Source organism: Cantharellus anzutake (assembly GCF_015039405.1).
Source record: "Cantharellus anzutake strain C23 chromosome Unknown EI90scaffold_114, whole genome shotgun sequence".
Taxonomy (NCBI): Eukaryota; Fungi; Basidiomycota; class Agaricomycetes; order Cantharellales; family Hydnaceae; genus Cantharellus; species Cantharellus anzutake.
In genome coordinates this window covers 170,122-187,167 of record NW_024067064.1, presented here as the reverse complement: position 1 = coordinate 187,167, position 17,046 = coordinate 170,122, and the positions used below count along the sequence as shown (strand labels likewise).

The following is a 17,046-nucleotide window of genomic DNA, read 5'->3' as shown; positions in this document are numbered from 1 at the left end:
TCAGACCAGACAGGGGGGGTACTCTAGTTGATTTCAGACTGAGGTCCCTGAAAGTATTTACAGGATATAAATAGGCAGGAGGAAAACATAGAAGGGCCAGTCAGTCTGGCATGGTCCGGTGCAGAAATGAGTGGGGATTGTCAAACTGAATAAAGACAAGAGCCTGGGAAATGGGAGGCAAGAAATGAACTAAAGCAAAAGCAGATCAAGTGCCAATATTGACAGGTTAAGTGAATGAATAAGAAGTGCATCAGCACATGGATCAAGTGCCAATATTGGCAAGTTAAGCAAATGAATAGATGAACAATATAGGCACTTGGCAAGGAATGAATGGTATGCTGCCGAGTGACAAAAATGGCCAGAGGAGAAAAGTGGAGGTCAGTGCATGGTGCCAATACAAGTCTGCAAATGAGCAGGGTTGGTGCAGTGCTGACACAAGTCCACGAGACAGAGGTGGATCCATCAGTACTGTCACAAGGACAGCAGGATGACCAGCAGAGGTCCTGAGGGGAGTGGGAGTGTTGACCTGACCACAGGGTGTGGAGGGCAACCAGAATCATCAGAGGTGCAGAGGGTGCAGAGGTGGGTGGAGGTACAGATGTGGGTGGAGGTCTGGATGCAGTGCATGGCTGTGACCACATAGCAGAGTGATGGGTGTGGTTCAGATGGAGACGAGGCAAGAGGAACTAGAGGGACTGGATGCCAGGAGTGCCAAGTGTCAGGGCATACCCTGCCTGACCCCATGCTGCACGCTGCACTGCCCTGCCCTACTCCACTTCCCCCACCATTGCTCCCCACTCCTCCTATCCCACCTTCCCTCTCTTCCCTCTTCTCTATTTCTGTTCCATGGTCAACTTCCCCTTTTCTCTATGTACCACTGGCACACCCACATACCTGGGAACACCATGCACCCCTCCTGTACCACTACACCCTAATGCCACTGCCTCTATTGCTGCACCTGCCATGCACATTCCTGCCCACACAGTGGCCACCCCTGGGATCTCCTGCAGAGACACCTGGAGGGGTGTGGCTGTGGGTGGAGATGATGTGGCTCCTTCCATGTGACCTTAGCCACATGTATATAACAGCACCTGGGGTGGGAACAGAAGAAGCAGCCTTCTTCTCACTTTCCCACTTCAGACTAAGTGGTTGGGGATGCTCACCCTGTGATGGGACTGCTGCTATGCATAGCTGCTACTCATCCCATCGAGTCCCCCATGCTGGGACTTCACTGCTTTTGGAGCTGTCCCTGACACCAAGGGCTCAGGAACTGGAGGTAAGGTTAGAATGCTGGCAAGGTCTGGGGTCAGATTGTTGACCAAGTCTCACTTGATAGGACAGGGGGCCAGACAACAGGTTGGGGGCTGGTTAGGATGGGTTTCGGGTCGGCAGATTCACCTATCAGCATTGGTTCACCACTGATGGAGCCCTGGGATTTGTTGGTCATTGTCATATCCATACAATCCTGACCTCCACTCTGGGCTCCCAGAACTCTGAAACTGACTCTGGAGCCCTACTTCCCTTCCATCACCTTCTCCTTGCTGACTTCCAAGAGGTTATCCCACCTCCGGCTCTGACACCACCTTCAGTCCGACTCCGGAACATTCTGGGTCCAACCTCAACCTCGACACCTTCCAGATGAGCATGCAACACCTATGCTCCCAACTCTGGACCTTCGCTCCAGAATCCTGTTTGCTTCTCTGTTTCCGGAACCTCCAGTCTTAGCTCTGACCTCGGACTTTGACCCCACCTCCACTTATACCCATTGTATTGGTTAGCTCATTCCATTTAATTACATTTGCCAATATTCTGGAGTTTAACTTCTGAGTTTGGACTTTCTGGACTTACTTCAGACCTTGCAACTACAGTTGAAACCGTGATAACCCATACCCTTGCGTTCCCAGATCCTAGTATGGGTTATGGCAGGTTATGGGGTATCTCAATATCACCGGAAATTCGCTCTGCAATGGATTGGGTCAATTCATGTATATACATAAATGTCTATTGAGCTCCTCTATGCAACAAGGAATCAAGCATGCTGCTCCAGAGTGATGATTGGGCTTGGTGGTGAGTCTCACATCCAAACTGGGCTTCTTGACATGAGACAATTGGCATATTGTCATCAGGATCATCAACTCACAGACCCCTTCCACCATGGTGTCCATTTCCTTGTTTCTCCAGGCCTCGGACATGGCATTTAAGATGTCATCATCGGATCAACATTTGTTGGGGTCATTGCCACACTACTCTATCGTTTCTGAGTCGCCCATTGCACACAAGATGTGGATGACCCCTGATGGGTGGTTCACAATACTCATCCTATTTCTCCTATTAAGGATACCCTCTTTTCATAATATTTTCTGTGCCATTCCATGATTATTAACTGTCACTTAACATTTACATGTCACATACTATGGGTTACAGATCAAATTTCAATATAAAATCCCCATTCATGTTATGGGTTATGGGGGATGGCAGGTTCATGGGTTAGGGTCTGGTTTTTGATAGGAACTGTAGCAGTTCCCAGAAATCCCTATGGGTTATCTCAGGTATGGCCTATCACGGTTTCAACTGTATTGCATTGTCCCATTCAATTCCACTATACTCCCTCATTCCTATTTGGGCTGCTGCTTCCTTTCTATTCAGTCAGCTGGCCATTCCCCACTCCCATCCTCCTTCCTTCCTCCTTGGGCCTTGGCCCTTCACTCCTCCTTTGGGAAACACCATTGAGTCAAACCCTTGACCCTCAGTGTTGTTCCTCCTTCCAGCTCCCTTTGTCTCCTTTCAGAGTACCCTTGCTCCTTTTGATTCTGGACCCCTCCTTATATACAATGTACATAGTAACTTGTAACCTCAGTCCGAAATTGACTTGATTTCCCCCCAAGAGACTTCCTGTTGTAAATGCAGCATTCCAAACATGGTAACCCGCTTCAGTGGTTCACTCGCAACCCAGATTGTAAGGGATTAACCTTACTTCACTATAATTCCGATTATAGTGATATTTATATTATGTTGCATCACTATAATTCCCATTATAGTGATGCTGTTCTTTCTTTATTTATTTGTGCCGAGATATGTAAATTACATATATAGACCTCGGAGTAGTTGTAAAGGCCCGGTAGCCTTTTACCTCTACTCCATTGAATATACAGCACATTAAAGCTTATGTTTAGACGGACCTACTGAGGCCTGAGGCGAACGGGGGAACGGAACGTTACCATCCCCAAAATAGTAAGCAACCTTTCACAGATGTAATATAGAAATGAGAAGAGAAACTGTAACTAAAGAACATACAGTGCTAAAGCACCCATATTTATACTCCTGAATAACATTCCAGGCTCTTCTATGCCCAGCGCTTATGCAGGCACCTAGTAACCTGTAGAATATTCTCGGATATTCCGGTTCAATCTAATCATGTGACTTGTATTCCAACACTTCCCCTCTGCTAGATCTGAAATTAGGGACCCCTAGGACAACCAGCAATGGCACAGCGCTCTGCATGAGTTGCTGAGGCCAAGGTCCTTCCACGCTAAGTCTCCAATTCCATTCCGGAGTCGTCCGAATCTGCCATATCTAACAGTCATGACACTAGCAAACAATAGGATAACCAGTCAATAATTTTTGAGGAATAGTGATTATGTGGCAAGGTTGTATTACTGTTTGAAAGCACTAGTATTGTTAGAACAGGTGGATTCAGAGTGGAAGGACCTCGCTCAGCCTCAGTGACTCAAGCGGAGCGCTGTGCCATTGCTGTTTGTCCATTTGGTCCTTAATTTCACAGTAGGCGAGCAGGAAGTCTCTAGGGGGCATTTCAGGTCGATTTCGGACTGAGCCTCCTACAAGTATGTACAAGCACCGATATATATAATGGAGGGGGTGAATGTCATGGCTGTGCATTCTGGCCCGTTAGCCGCCCGTCCCAATGCCGCCCGAGCCCATTCCCGCTATGCGAGCGTGAGCGCGAGCCCCAACCTCAGCCCTATCCTCCCTGAGGACTCCCTGCTCACTCCCTTGCTTGCCCCTAGGCTCCCCTGCACCTGGCCGACTCCCCCACTGCCACACCAACCTTCCTACCCCGAGTCCGCCTCCGGCACCATGCCCAGCATGACTCCTCTACCCCGCCCACTTGGCCCCTACAGGGCCGCTACCATTCCCGTGCCCGACTCTGGCCCAACTCTGAGTCCAGCGCCGCTATGATACCATCACCGCTATCGTGGCCCTACGCTCTTTCCTTTATTTATCTGTTATTGTTTGTTTTGACCCTCGGTCATTGCCGGCCACTATGCAGCCAACCCCGCTCCTTATTCTTGTTTGCTTCCGGACCCTTCGGCCTCCGGCCCGGGTCCGCTTCCATTCATTTCTTCCTCCTATATATATCCTGTATGATACTTTATTGTACCTTAGCTCTAATATCGATGTGACCACGACCCCTAAGTCCTGACCCCAACAAGGCAACCCCAGTGAGTCTGAAATGAGGGCCAAGAGGCGGCTAGGGGGCACAGCACTCCCTTTAGAGTTGCTGAGGCCAAATGCCCTACCCTCGGGCCTTGTTTGCAGCATCATGGCCATCGCGGCCTATAGCAGCCCGCAACGGCGACCTTCGGTGCCAACCCCAGACCAGTGTCTAACAGTATATTAGAGCTCTCTCCCTAGGTTGTCTCAACATTGTTCCTAGTTTTGACTCCGATCTCAGTTTTCCCGCGATACCGTGCCACATCGCCGATCACGGATCTTTCCCACGGCCGATAATCACGCGAAAACCACTCCCACTGAAGCTGGATTGCTCTCAGTAGGGATTCTTGGGTCTCTGATGCTAGCGTAGCTCAAACCCGCGTTCTGTGACCCTCTGGGGCCTTGGATAGGCACTCAGATGGGGTTTTTAGGTCGCTGAATACCATATTCACTGGATGCGCGACATTTCATTCCCAACCCAACTCTGGCTATACCACTCTGTGCTATAGATTGTGCCCCGATCTGCGAGCCTGAGTTGTAGCCCCTTCCTGTCCTTTCTGACCCTTCATCCAGTCTTGTCGCGACCCCCATCAGTCTTATCCGATCTCGATCAGATTTCGGAAACCTGACTTCTACCAATCCCGATCTCCAATCCGACCCCTCTGACGCCGCTAGCAAGCCGCTGGCACCCTGAGCCCTTGTGGGCATCTCTTCCAAAGTCCTGGAAGCAGTCCAGATAGGCACCCATCATTCATTTCGACTCCAACACCCAATTCTCTGGCAAGCGCGCAACTGATCTCAAGATCGCCGCCGCTTTGCACCCCGATACCCCTTCCAAAGTCCTGGAAGTAGGTTGATTTAGGCACCTCCACTCATTCACCCGCGATACCGTTAACCTCGGTTATCAATCCCGCATTCCAAGCCGCTGGGTATTCACCCGGATCTCTAACTGTTGATCGCTGGAGACGCTTAGTGCGCCGCTGGTCACATCATGGTTGGATTTCCTTATGGGTTTTCCCTGCTGGCATCCAGCTCTCCTCAGTCCGCTGATGGTTGAGTTCGCCGTCACCCCCGCATATGGCTAGACGCCGCTATTCTGTTAGGCTAGAGTGGTTAGGAGTGTGGCGAAAGTCTCGGCGAGACAGTACCCATACGCCTACCCTCAGCTGTTATCCTGTACCCTAGGACGCATCTGTAGATGCTTGTGAAACCCGTTAAGTTGATAGGAACCGACCATCTCCGCAATCTCCGCAATCCCGCTAATCTGCAGCAAGTCCAGGCCTAGATGACCAAAGACTGCCAAAGATCGCCGTTACACCCCCGCCGTTGTTGAAGCTCGCCGCTTCACAACTTTTTGTTAGTCTGCGGTTAGCCCAGCCTAGACGGCTAGGGACTGCCAAAGACCTTTGTCACATTCTTGACCTGTTGTTGAAGCTCGCCGCTTCACAACCCCGCGTTAGTTTGCGGCTTAACGGCTACAGATTGCCAAAGACTCTTGTTAGTGCACCTTTGGCCTGAGCAACCAAGGCCGCACCTCCGGAGATCAAACCGGGCGTCTCTTCTGAGACAAAACAAATAGTCTGCTCCATTTCTGTTTTCTCTTTCTGTTTCCTTTTTTGGTTTGACTATGGTCGATTTCCCGTTCAAGGGGACATGCCGGCTCTAGGTTGTTTTCCATTTCCGGGACTTCTGTCTCCCGTCCAATCCTTGTTTTTCTTGATCCTTAGATTTTCAAAATAAAAATATGACTTCCCCGAAAATTCGTTACCTTCGCCGTTAATGGCTTAATCGCCAAAACCGGCATTTCGCCGATATCTTCACCGATATCTTTGCCGATTTTTGTCTTTCCATCTCTGTTTCTCTTCAATGGTCTACTTCCATTTTGAAACATGTTGCTCATTTTCAATGTCTCTCTGTTCTGTTTCCGTTTTTGTTCTTCTGGGACATTTGTTTCCTTTTTTGGGAACGCCGTCCACTCCGTCTGAGGACTCTGTCCTCTCGCCGATTTTTCGGCAGCCGTCTCCTCACCTCTGAGGATTTTTGCCACCCCCCGATGATCTGGCTCATCGCCGATTATCACTTCGACTGTTGTTGAGGTACTACCGGCAAACCGGTATCCAGGCCCGCAACAAGTATCAAACCCACTATGCTACCGGTGCAATCAATTTGGACATTTCAATGTCACCTCGCTATATGAACCTTACCCTACCTCTAGGACACCAACTACACTCACCCACCTCGCTCCGTTGAGCGACTGGGATTTTGAGCAAGTAAATCAGTCTGAACGTCCGAGTATTCCAGTTTAGTACCCCCGCGCACCCCCGGCCGCCTTTGGGCAGTACTCCCATTGGTTGGCATTCAAGCCGATTCGCCGCATATGCACTTTGACCGCCAGGCATTCCATTAGTAATGCTAGGTATACCATCCCGGGATAGCGCGCCTTTGTGCCGCTTCCACCCTTAGTTTCCCCGTCACCTTCGGCCATCACACCGCTGGTTGACTACCCACCTTCGCCTATCTCGCTGATGCTTTGTCATCATTTTGTTGGATGGGCCGCGAACCCACTTGTCTTATGACAAGGTTGTTCTCCCTGAGGCTCCGTCGAGCAATGGTTCTTGAACATACTGCGTCTAGACAACAGCGCACCCAGTCTAACCCCAAACACTCCACTCCGACTCTACTCCGCTTTGCCAGACTTCACCGCTCTACCGCTAGGATCACGGACTCTAGTCATGATACTCCGTCAAGTGATTGATGTTATGGGCCACACATCCTGAGCATCTGAGCACCCAAGCCCCGCACCCTCCAACTTTACCGGTCACCGGCTTCACCACTGATGGTTGACACCCCATCTGGCCATCACCGGCCTTGTATTATGGGCTAACACCCCATCGCCATCGACCTCTCTGCCGACTCCGAGGGTATACCATGTTTCATCATGGGTTTCACCTTAGGACCGACTTTGAGGGAGAAAATTTGCTATTCCGCCTGTGTGTGGAATCCCGAACACCTGTGGTAGTTTATTGGGAATTACCCCGATAGCGCTGCACCCTCCGGCTTCAGCTATAATAGTTGAAGTACTATCCCGACACCGTGATGTTCCGCCGCTGTCCCCAGAAGACTCGGTGCAAGCCTATAAGTACAGTTAGACGATGGGACGTCTTCCCTAAGAGGGGGATAAGGACTCCGCGCCTAACAACTTCTGGCCTTTGACCGGTCTTCACCTAGGATTTTCGCCACGTCGTCCTGTCAACCACCGCACCGCTTTAGCCTGGAGCAAGCCCGTGCGTGACGCCGATCCTCCCTCACCACCTGGACATCACCCCTATCCACTCCCGACCCTTCGGTGCCTGAGTGCACACCCCTACAGCCCTCTCCTGACCTCATAGGTCAGTCATTGCAGAAGGCCTAGTATGGCCGACTCTTGTATTCCAACCCCCAATGACCTCTGAGCCCGTATCTGATGATACAACACCACCGGTTCCGAACCCACCTGGCTGGGTCCTTGTAACCCAGTTGAGGACTAGATGTCTTCCTCCACCCGCGCCTAGGTACCCCACTCCGAGCCTGTTTGGCTCCCCCAGTTGACTCCGATTCCCCAAATGGCCATAGGACTCCATCCTGTCAATCCCGCTATCGCCACCTTCGCTGTAATTACCATAGCGGCATGGAGTACCTCCTTGTGCCATCACCAAATGGGATCCCGAGTCCTTCGTCCCCGTTCTCCTGGTCACGCCGTTGCCACTTAGCCGAGTTTTCATACCAAATGCCGCAAGTCTGCGCATTCCTGGCCCTTGGCAGGCTAACCACCTGAACACCCTGAGCGAGTCTACCCTCGGCCCATGCTCCAGCACTCTGAGGACCTCGTCTCAACTTCACCATTTCCTTCCGTGATGAGTTTGCACCATGCCGCAGCAGTACCGTGCCTTGTACTGCCGCACCGCTGGGAACTCTATCACATTCCGTTCCTTCGGGCACTATGAGAGTCACTTGTGTGGTCTCCCATGTGTCATCATTTGACCCCTCCGCTTGTGGCTGCCTTGTGAGTTAACTTCTGTCCTCCCTGCGCCACATCCCCGGACTCTTGTCCTCCATGCGCTGCACCTCTGAACCTTTGGACATGATGTGAGTTGCCCAACCGGCCTCCATCTGGCACCTCCACACCCTTCGGGCCGATTAGGCCACTTCACTTCCGCCACCTGGATCCCTGGACTCATAGGAAGCATGGTAGGAAGGCCAAGTTTGAGTTAAGAGACAAGTCCACTAGCTTGTTCTCCTCTGACCTTCCAGCCCATCATCGCCGACTCCCTCTCTGACTTCCATTTTGAGTACCACACCAATCCCGCGCCGACTTCGCCTCCGCTTGAGGCATTTTGACCTTTTCCACGCCGCTGTTTGTGGCGCTCCGACTTTGTCTCCTTGTGGGACACCCTCTGCCGTACCCTCTGCTGATTCCGGACTCGATACCAAAGCAAGGTACCGCGCCCTTGTCCTTTTATGGACACCAAGACCCTGCCGAGATGTCGGCAGCATTCATCTCGCACATTCTCCCCTCCCGACTCTGGTGCTGTGCTGCAGCTGGCATTCCTGACACCGCTCTTAGGCCTTCAAGGGTTCAGGCCCTAAGAGGGGGATACTGTCACGGCCGTGCATTCCGGCCCGTTAGCCGCCCATCCCGATGCTGCCCGAGCCCATTCCCGCTATGCGAGCGTGAGCGCGAGCGCCGACCTCAGCCCTATCCTCCCTGAGGACTCCCTGCTCACTCCCGTGCTTGCCCCTAGGCTCCCCTGCACCTGGCCGACTCCCCCACTGCCACACCAACCTTCCTACCCCAAGTCCACCTCCGGCACCGTGCCCAGTGCGACTCCTCTACCCTGCCCACTTGGCCCCTACAGGGCCGCTACCATTCCCGCGCCCGACTCCGGCCCAACTCCGAGTCCAGTGCCGCTATGATACCATCGCCGCTATCGCGGCCCTACGCTCTTTCCTTTATTTATCTGTTATTGTTTGTTTTGACCCTTGGTCATTGCCGGCCGCTATGCGGCCAACCCCGCTCCTTATTCTTGTTTGCTTCCGGACCCTTCGGCCTCCGGCCCGGGTCCGCTTCCATTCATTTCTTCCTCCTATATATATCCTGTATGATACTTTGTTGTACCTTAGCTCTAATATTGATGTGACCATGACCCCTAAGTCCTGACCCCAACAAGGCAACCCCAGTGAGTCTGAAATGAGGGCCAAGAGACAGCTAGGGGGCACAGCACTCCCTTTAGAGTTGCTGAGGCCAAATGCCCTACCCTCGGGCCTTGTTCGCGGTATCATGGCCATCGCGGCCTATAGCAGCCCGCAATGGCGACCTTCAGTGCCAACCCCAGACCAGTGTCTAACAGCGAAAGCACAAGGAAATGAAGGGGAACTGAATCGGAACGAAGGCATCCAAATGGGAACAAAGGGATGACAGAAGCGGAGCGGTACCAAAGGTCATAAGGCAGAACCTGTGATACATCCGAAAGGAGGTAAGGAGGGCGAGGCCCAGAGGGGCAGGAGGATGAGGGGAAGTGGGGATGATGACTAACTGGCTAGAATGGGAAGAAGCAGCAGTCCAAATAGGGATGAGGGGAAAACGCGAGAAATACATTACAAGTGGCGAAAGTGCCGAAGATGATCTGCGAAGCTCGGAGGTTGTGGAGCTTATGGAGGCGGGGTTGAAAGTCCGAGGAATATTGGCAATGGTGTTTACGTAGTATGAGGTCACCAATGCAATGGACTAAGACTGAGGTGGAGTCAAAGTCCGAGGTAGGGACTATGACGGAGGCTTGGAGCAAAGGTACGAGTGGTGCCCGAGTACAAAGTACAGGTCAGCGGTGGAAGGTCGTAACTTGGTGGGAGGTCGGCGGAAGAGGACCAGAGGGAAGAGAGGGGAAGGAAGAGAGGAGAGGAGTCAGGTCCGAAGGTGGTATTGGAGCGGACGGGAGAAGAGTAGGAGGATGATGGAAGGGTGGAGGTGTTGTGAGGAGGGAGTGGAGGAGTAGGAGGAGGAGTAGGAGGAGGGTGGTGAGAGGGGTGGTGTTCGGTCCGAGGTGGTTATCGGAGCGGACGGAGATAGGACAGGAGAGTGACGGAGGGGTGGAGGTGGCATGGGAGGTGAAGGGTGGTGTGGTGCCAGGACCGAAGGTGAATATCGGAACGGACAGTGGTAGGGTAGGATTCCGGAGGTGGGGAAGGAGGAGGTCCGGAAGTCGGGTCGGGATCGGGTATGCACGGATATGACAAGTATGACCTTCACACTGACTTGGTATATCATCACATCTTTCCAAACTGATGCATACAGTAAGGTTGTTTTGCAAGCACTAGTATGACCTCTGGACAAACTTGGGTAGATGTGTTGTGCAACTGTTATCTTCATTTTGTTTACAGGGCCATACTGATGTTTGTGCACAATGATAAGGTAGCAAACATGAATGAGATTGCAAAAAGATGGCTATCAGTTAGGTCGTATTGTTGTTCACCAACATGGATATGACCATGCCTGCATGAAAACACCGTTGTGATTGGGGTCATACTTATGTACACAGACATATGATGATGACCAGGTTCTCAAGAGTATGGCTAGAGGATGTGATGATGTTTGTGTGGATGGGCACTCACCCCAGGATTTTCATCATCATCATTTGATGACTCTGAATCCTCACATAGGGATTGTTCTGAAGCCTTGTGTCTCAATGAGTTGGAAGGGACATGCATCTTAAAGGCTGGGACTTGGAATTTCTCTCCTATGTGTAGTCTGCAGCACTTATCACCCAAGAAGTGACGCACTGCACAGAACACTGGACACATGTGTGCTGGTTGTGCCAGGTGCTTGTAAACAGTTGCCAGCCCAGCTTCAAGCATTGCCTTTGTATGGAGTTTCCAGTCCTTCAGAAAGCAGCTTCCTGGCTTGAAAGCATTGGGACTGCAGGCCTCCACCAGATTGAGTCAGGCAAGGATAGCCACTGTGATTCCTTTCCACTCTGTGAAGAATTCCTAATAATTATTTGTTAGCTCCTCTAAGCCAGTGTGAATATGAGTGGGAGGACATATGTAGTTTGGTATGGAAAGCACTCATCATATTTGTATTCTCCTCCTGCTCAGGTGTATGGGATGCCTTTTTGATTGATTGAGTCTGCACTTTTTGTTCCTCCCTTTGCCACCAAGGACTCTCCTCCACTACAATGGCTGAGATAAAGATCAGCCACAGGTGGAAGAGTGGCACTTTGGCTTTCCATCCTGATTGAGTTGTCCAATATTCATGGTCCCATACAAGGCTGTGGGCATACTCCACCATGTTTGCACCTTTCTTGCATTCTGATGGAATGTTGCCCTCATTATGTTTGATTTGATGGGAGAGAGCCCAGGCTGTGAGAACCAATGCAGCAATGAGGCTTATGTGAAACCTGGCATTCAAGTGGTCATAGTTTTCTTTGAGCCACTCTGTCAGTTCATTGCACACTGGGTTCTCCAGCTGCTCTGCTTGAATCCAGTCCAGTGGGAGTTGAGACTGCTTGACAATCCATGTAAGGTCAGACAGCTTTGTCTCCATCCAATTCCATGATGCCTGTGGGTTGCTGTCTGCAATCTGGGTGCTGGCAATCCTAGCAGCAAGGTGATCAGGATCAGTCATTGTGTCAGAATGTGTTGATCTTTGGCTCTGGGTTGGGTACACCAAATCCACCCATGAATGATACTGAGCCCAAAGACTTTGCCTCCCAGAGGGATAGGTGCGAGAATGAGGGTATCAGTAGATGTGACTTAAATCCATCTGGTACATGATGGCCTCAATGCAGAACTCCCAGGGTGCCTACCAGGAACCATAGCCAGTGGAAAGTTCTCACAATGCTGCAAACACTTGCATCAGCACCTCTTGGGCAGACCCTCCTTGAAACAAGGGTGCACCCAGACATGATCTTGTGCTCTTTTTTGATGGCTCCTTAGCTCAATTGGCACAATACATCCAGAGGATTGCCACATGGAATAAGAATTTCCTTTGACATGGACATGTGACATGTTAAAGCATTAAACTCATCAGGTGCCATTAATCCTGTCACACAGCACTGATGCTCAACATGACCACCATCCCTGCAACTGGATTCCCTCATCAGCTTTTGTTCCACTGTCCCTGACTCCCCATGCTTGATGACCTGTGAAGCTGCATTGATGGTACTTGCTCGCTGTCAGGGCAATAGCCCTGAACCCTGAGCCACATGTAATTAAGATACATATAGTCACGTGGGTAAGTGGGAACCTCCAGGTAACTGCTTACACACTACCGTAAAATACACACCCTTGTATCACTTACGGCTCTGTGTGCTGAGCTACCCTGAGACCTCACACTGGCACACTGCTTAAAAGGTCACATGGGATGAAATTTTCCTTTGTATTGTGTTCATCTGGTGCACTGTGTTTGTAGGCTGAGCCAGGGTAGCTAGGGTCAAAAAAATTACACCCCACCCACAAGGAAGGAAACTGAGTGTATCCATCCTACAATGACACTGTCAAATATGAATGTTCAATTATCGAAACTAGGCATATTGTAAGGAAGTGGTGATTACATTATTCCTTTATTATTCCTTGTTGTACTTTTGTATTTACATATGTATGGTGCAGAGTCGGGTAAAGGGTTCTTTACTCTTCTCCTCACCAACGTTGAATACTAAGTTCTGTCTAACCTAGATCTCGACTGACCTGAGCAAGGTTGGCACCTACACCAGCCCTACACATATTTACCATTCAACACCACTTGATCCTTGTCCCAACCTTCTTTTTTTCTCAGGTTTGTGTGCTGTGTCATGCAGCTTTCATTTCAAGGATTGCCCTGGTTCAGGCTGTGAGGGTTGATGGCATGGGAACAACTGCCTGAATTTCTTGTAGTCATCCTTCCCATATGTCTTCCCTAGATCCTTGGGTTGGGGAACACTTTCACTGGTGAAAACACACCTGTCGGAGTAGAGGGCGATGATCATCCTTCCTTCTCCTTCCCATGAAGTGGCATCATGCATGATCCCAGCCCCTTGGGAAAAAAATCACCTGGATTGGAAGGGAGGGCATACCCCAATCCAGGAAACTCCAAAAGACACCCCTTGTACTTTCCACATCTGGCAACAGCATTGAACCCACACCAACAGGAAGCACTGTCACAGTGAAAATGGGTGTTGGCATTGAACCTGATGGTTTGAGCAAAGAAATGGGATTTGATCTCTGATAGATACCCTTTGGGGTCATGTTTGGACCTGATCCACTGCCAGACCTCTTGGCTTCTTTTTGCAAGTTTGGGAGCAAGCTGCACTGTGTAGATGTTAAGGATGTGATAAAATGCCTCACAATATTTTTGGAATTTTTTGTTGGCTGGCAGGCAGTCCCCTGCTTCCTTGCTTATGACAGGATGCTGATGCTAAAAAGAATCATCAGTGATTTATGGATAATAATTACATGACTGATGAACTCACTTTGTACCCTATGGGATGCCAATAAGCCAAGGACAATTGTCCCAACTTGAACAAGCCCTGAGGGATATCTTTGAAGTTTTTGTGATGATTATCTTTCCCAAACTTGTACTCCCTACTGAATTCTTGACCAGCTATAACCATATGGTCCTGAACCCTGAAGAGATTTGGAGTGATGAAAGGGAAAAGATGCCAGCCCACTTGTATCCCTTTGAACACATCAGATGGCAATAAGACTGTCATGCATGTCTTCTATAGCTGCTCCCCTTGGGTTGTCTAAAATGATCTTCTGTTCTGGTGGGATGAGGGGAAGCTTTAGGGCCAACATGTTCTCCTGGGTTCCATTGAGGTTCTGTCAGGGCACACCCTTGACCCCACACACCCTCAAACACCCCTTCCCCCCTCCTAACCACCCTTCCCCCATTTTCCCCCATTTTCCCTCCACTGTTCTGCAATGGTACAGGTATGCGAACCTGTGGGAATGTTCTGGGCAAGTTGCTTGCCCAGAAACCAGCACAGCCACAACCATGGGAACATTCTGGGCAAGCAGCTCAACCAGAATCTTCCCATGGTACCTAATATGGAAACTTGGGAAAGACCCAACAACTGCACAGTTCTCAGGCTCCTTTTGTAGTGGCCTCACAGGGGGTTGAGAAGGTTACCCTTCTTCTCAACTCATTCCCTGTGAAGCCCAGGGCAAGTCCCCTCAGCGACTTTGAGGAACCAGTGGCTGGAGAAACTCTCCAGTGCCACTCCTGGACCTCCTTACTATGTCCTAGGGGTCTGGGTGGATCAGATAGGATCGGATTAGGATCAGAAATCCCAGATTGGGACACCTCCCAATGGCCAATCTGGATCCACTGGATGAAAATCCCAGATGATCCTGGATGATCCTGGATAATAACATCTCAAGACTTCTTTGTATTTTAACATGTATTTACCTGAATTCCCATCATACAATAAATTTTGGAAGCTATTCAAATGGGCTATTCATTACCCCAAAAGACTCATGTCCAAAAAAGCATTTTGCATTTTTCTCGATAATTTACTGGTCAATTTAGTCTCAAATTGTATATTCTGGAAGCTATTCAAATGGGCTATCCATTGGTGTAAAGTGTGTTGACACCATGGGAAACAGCCCTGACACCCCTCTGGACAGTGGCCAGCATTGTGCACAGACAGTGAGTTTGGACAGCCACAAGTGTTTGCAGACTCGCGTTGTAGGCAGGATAATCGCCCACATGCAGAGCCAGCTTGGATACCCACTTCCACCATTCAGAAAACCCCTTCCATTCATGCGACAACTCAATATGACCTAAAAATAGTGCTAATTCCTACGATTCCGACGATATCAAGAACGTCCCAATCGGTGGAGAATTGATGGAGTTCTACGCTGGGCAAGTTAGGAATGGCAGGTCATGAGAGGCAACTCAGGATTCCAGCCTCACTCGTTCCCACGGCGTCTAATAAATTGGTAAAAATGTTCATTGGCTGCGTGAGAGTTATCTCCGCCTGCATTTCCAATTTCGGCTTTTAATTCCGTAAATCCGTTGAGATATCGCTTATTTTCTTATATTTTTATATTTTTGCATCATTTATTGATTGATATTCTTTTATTGTTACTGTTACCCTTTTCGATTATTTCGCCTAATAAGGTATGCAGGTGCCATATGGTACCAATATTCACCATCAATTATTTCTAAAAATAATTGTTCCTTATATCCTGTACATACTGGATTTTGGAAAAGAAGTTCTCCCCTCCCCCAAAATTCTCTAAGGTGCTAGGACGTGCTAGAGTGGGTGTGAGTGAGTGGAATTCCAACAGTAGGAATAAGGGCAGCTGTCTAGCTCACAACGAGTGAGTAGTGGACGCTGAGCCTGGACCTTGCGGGAATCCCAGAGAACCCACCATGGAGTTTGAGGATTGAGAGTATAGTGAAGTCAAGAGAGAGAGTAGAGTTTTGGAGAGTTTGGCCCCATGAGCTTAGTTGGCATCGAGAGCTGTGAGCCCTCTTGCAGCATCCAGAAGAGTATTTTGCATTTTTCTCAATAATTTATTGGTCAATTCACTCTCAAATTGTATATTCTGGAAGCTATTCAATGGGGCTATCCAACTATGTAAAGTGTGTCTAGACCATGGGAAACAGTCTTGACACCTCTCTGGACAGCAGCCAGCAATGTGCATGGACAATGAGTCAGGAGTTAAAATCTTTGCTACAATACAATAATTTCAATTGCAGGAGGCCCCCAAACCAATAAGGGGGCCATTAGTTGCATGCTAGCAATGGGACTCCATCCCAGATCATCTGGGATCATCCTGACCCCCAATCCTAATCTGGCATCCGGCATTGAAAATTCTGGATCATCCAGGATAATCTGATCCACCTGGAGCCCTACTATGTCCCCCTTGGATGAGGGACAGACCCTGACAGGTTCATGGCCTTATCATTGTTGAGGGCCACAGAGTGGTAATCAAAATTTAATTTGACTGGAGTAGAATAATTGATGATATCCTGATATCCATAACACACCCTATACTTTACCAGTAGTCTTCAGGGCTTCCTGAACACTTTCTGTTCAGCAGAGCAAACTGCTTCCAGAGTAAAGTTGTCAGTGACTCCTTGAAGGCAATCATTGGTGTTCAGACTGGAAACAATATCATGATGATTGCCAGGGAAGTGAAGCAGATCTCTCACAAGCAGGTGGCAAAGTGATGCTGGTGCCTGTGCTCATCTTTGTTGAGGAAGTGCAAAAATGGAGGGAATCTTTGCAACAAAATCACATGACATTCATCATCCAGCAGAGTCTATTTTTTATTTTTTTTAAACAAGTGCTGGCTGAAGCTCTGAGGATGACACTGGCTCCCTACTTCTAATACAACAACACTGAGGGTCAAGGGTTTGACTCAATGATGTTTCCCAAAGGAGGTATGAAGGGCCAAGGCTGTCAGGGCACATACCCTGACTTAGCCCAGACCTGGACCCGCATCCAGACCCACTCCACTTCCTGCATGCACTTCCTGCACCACATGCTCCAGTCCCCAGATCCTACCTTCATGTGACTTCTGGGTATCCCCGGAAGTTTTTGCCATATTGGGGCCACTGTGGGAAAGTGAGAA

The 17,046-nt window shown here is 49.7% G+C and overlaps 2 protein-coding genes across 2 annotated transcripts; both read right to left on the bottom strand.

Annotated features, from left to right (window-relative positions):
• Positions 1–10,954: 10,954 nt before the first annotated feature.
• On the bottom strand, positions 10,955–12,109 carry EI90DRAFT_3021473 (uncharacterized protein; the record flags this gene model as incomplete). The annotated part of the gene is made up of 3 exons (XM_039057661.1): positions 10,955–10,978; positions 11,098–11,401; positions 11,526–12,109. 3 exons carry the CDS (start codon positions 12,107–12,109, stop codon positions 10,955–10,957), a joined length of 912 nt encoding a protein of 303 aa, XP_038909268.1.
• A 1,174-nt stretch (positions 12,110–13,283) lies between these two features.
• EI90DRAFT_3021472 (uncharacterized protein) lies at positions 13,284–14,072 on the bottom strand (the record flags this gene model as incomplete). The annotated part of the gene is made up of 3 exons (XM_039057660.1): positions 13,284–13,407; positions 13,536–13,876; positions 13,932–14,072. 3 exons carry the CDS (start codon positions 14,070–14,072, stop codon positions 13,284–13,286), a joined length of 606 nt encoding a protein of 201 aa, XP_038909267.1.
• Between the last annotated feature and the right edge of the window lie 2,974 nt (positions 14,073–17,046).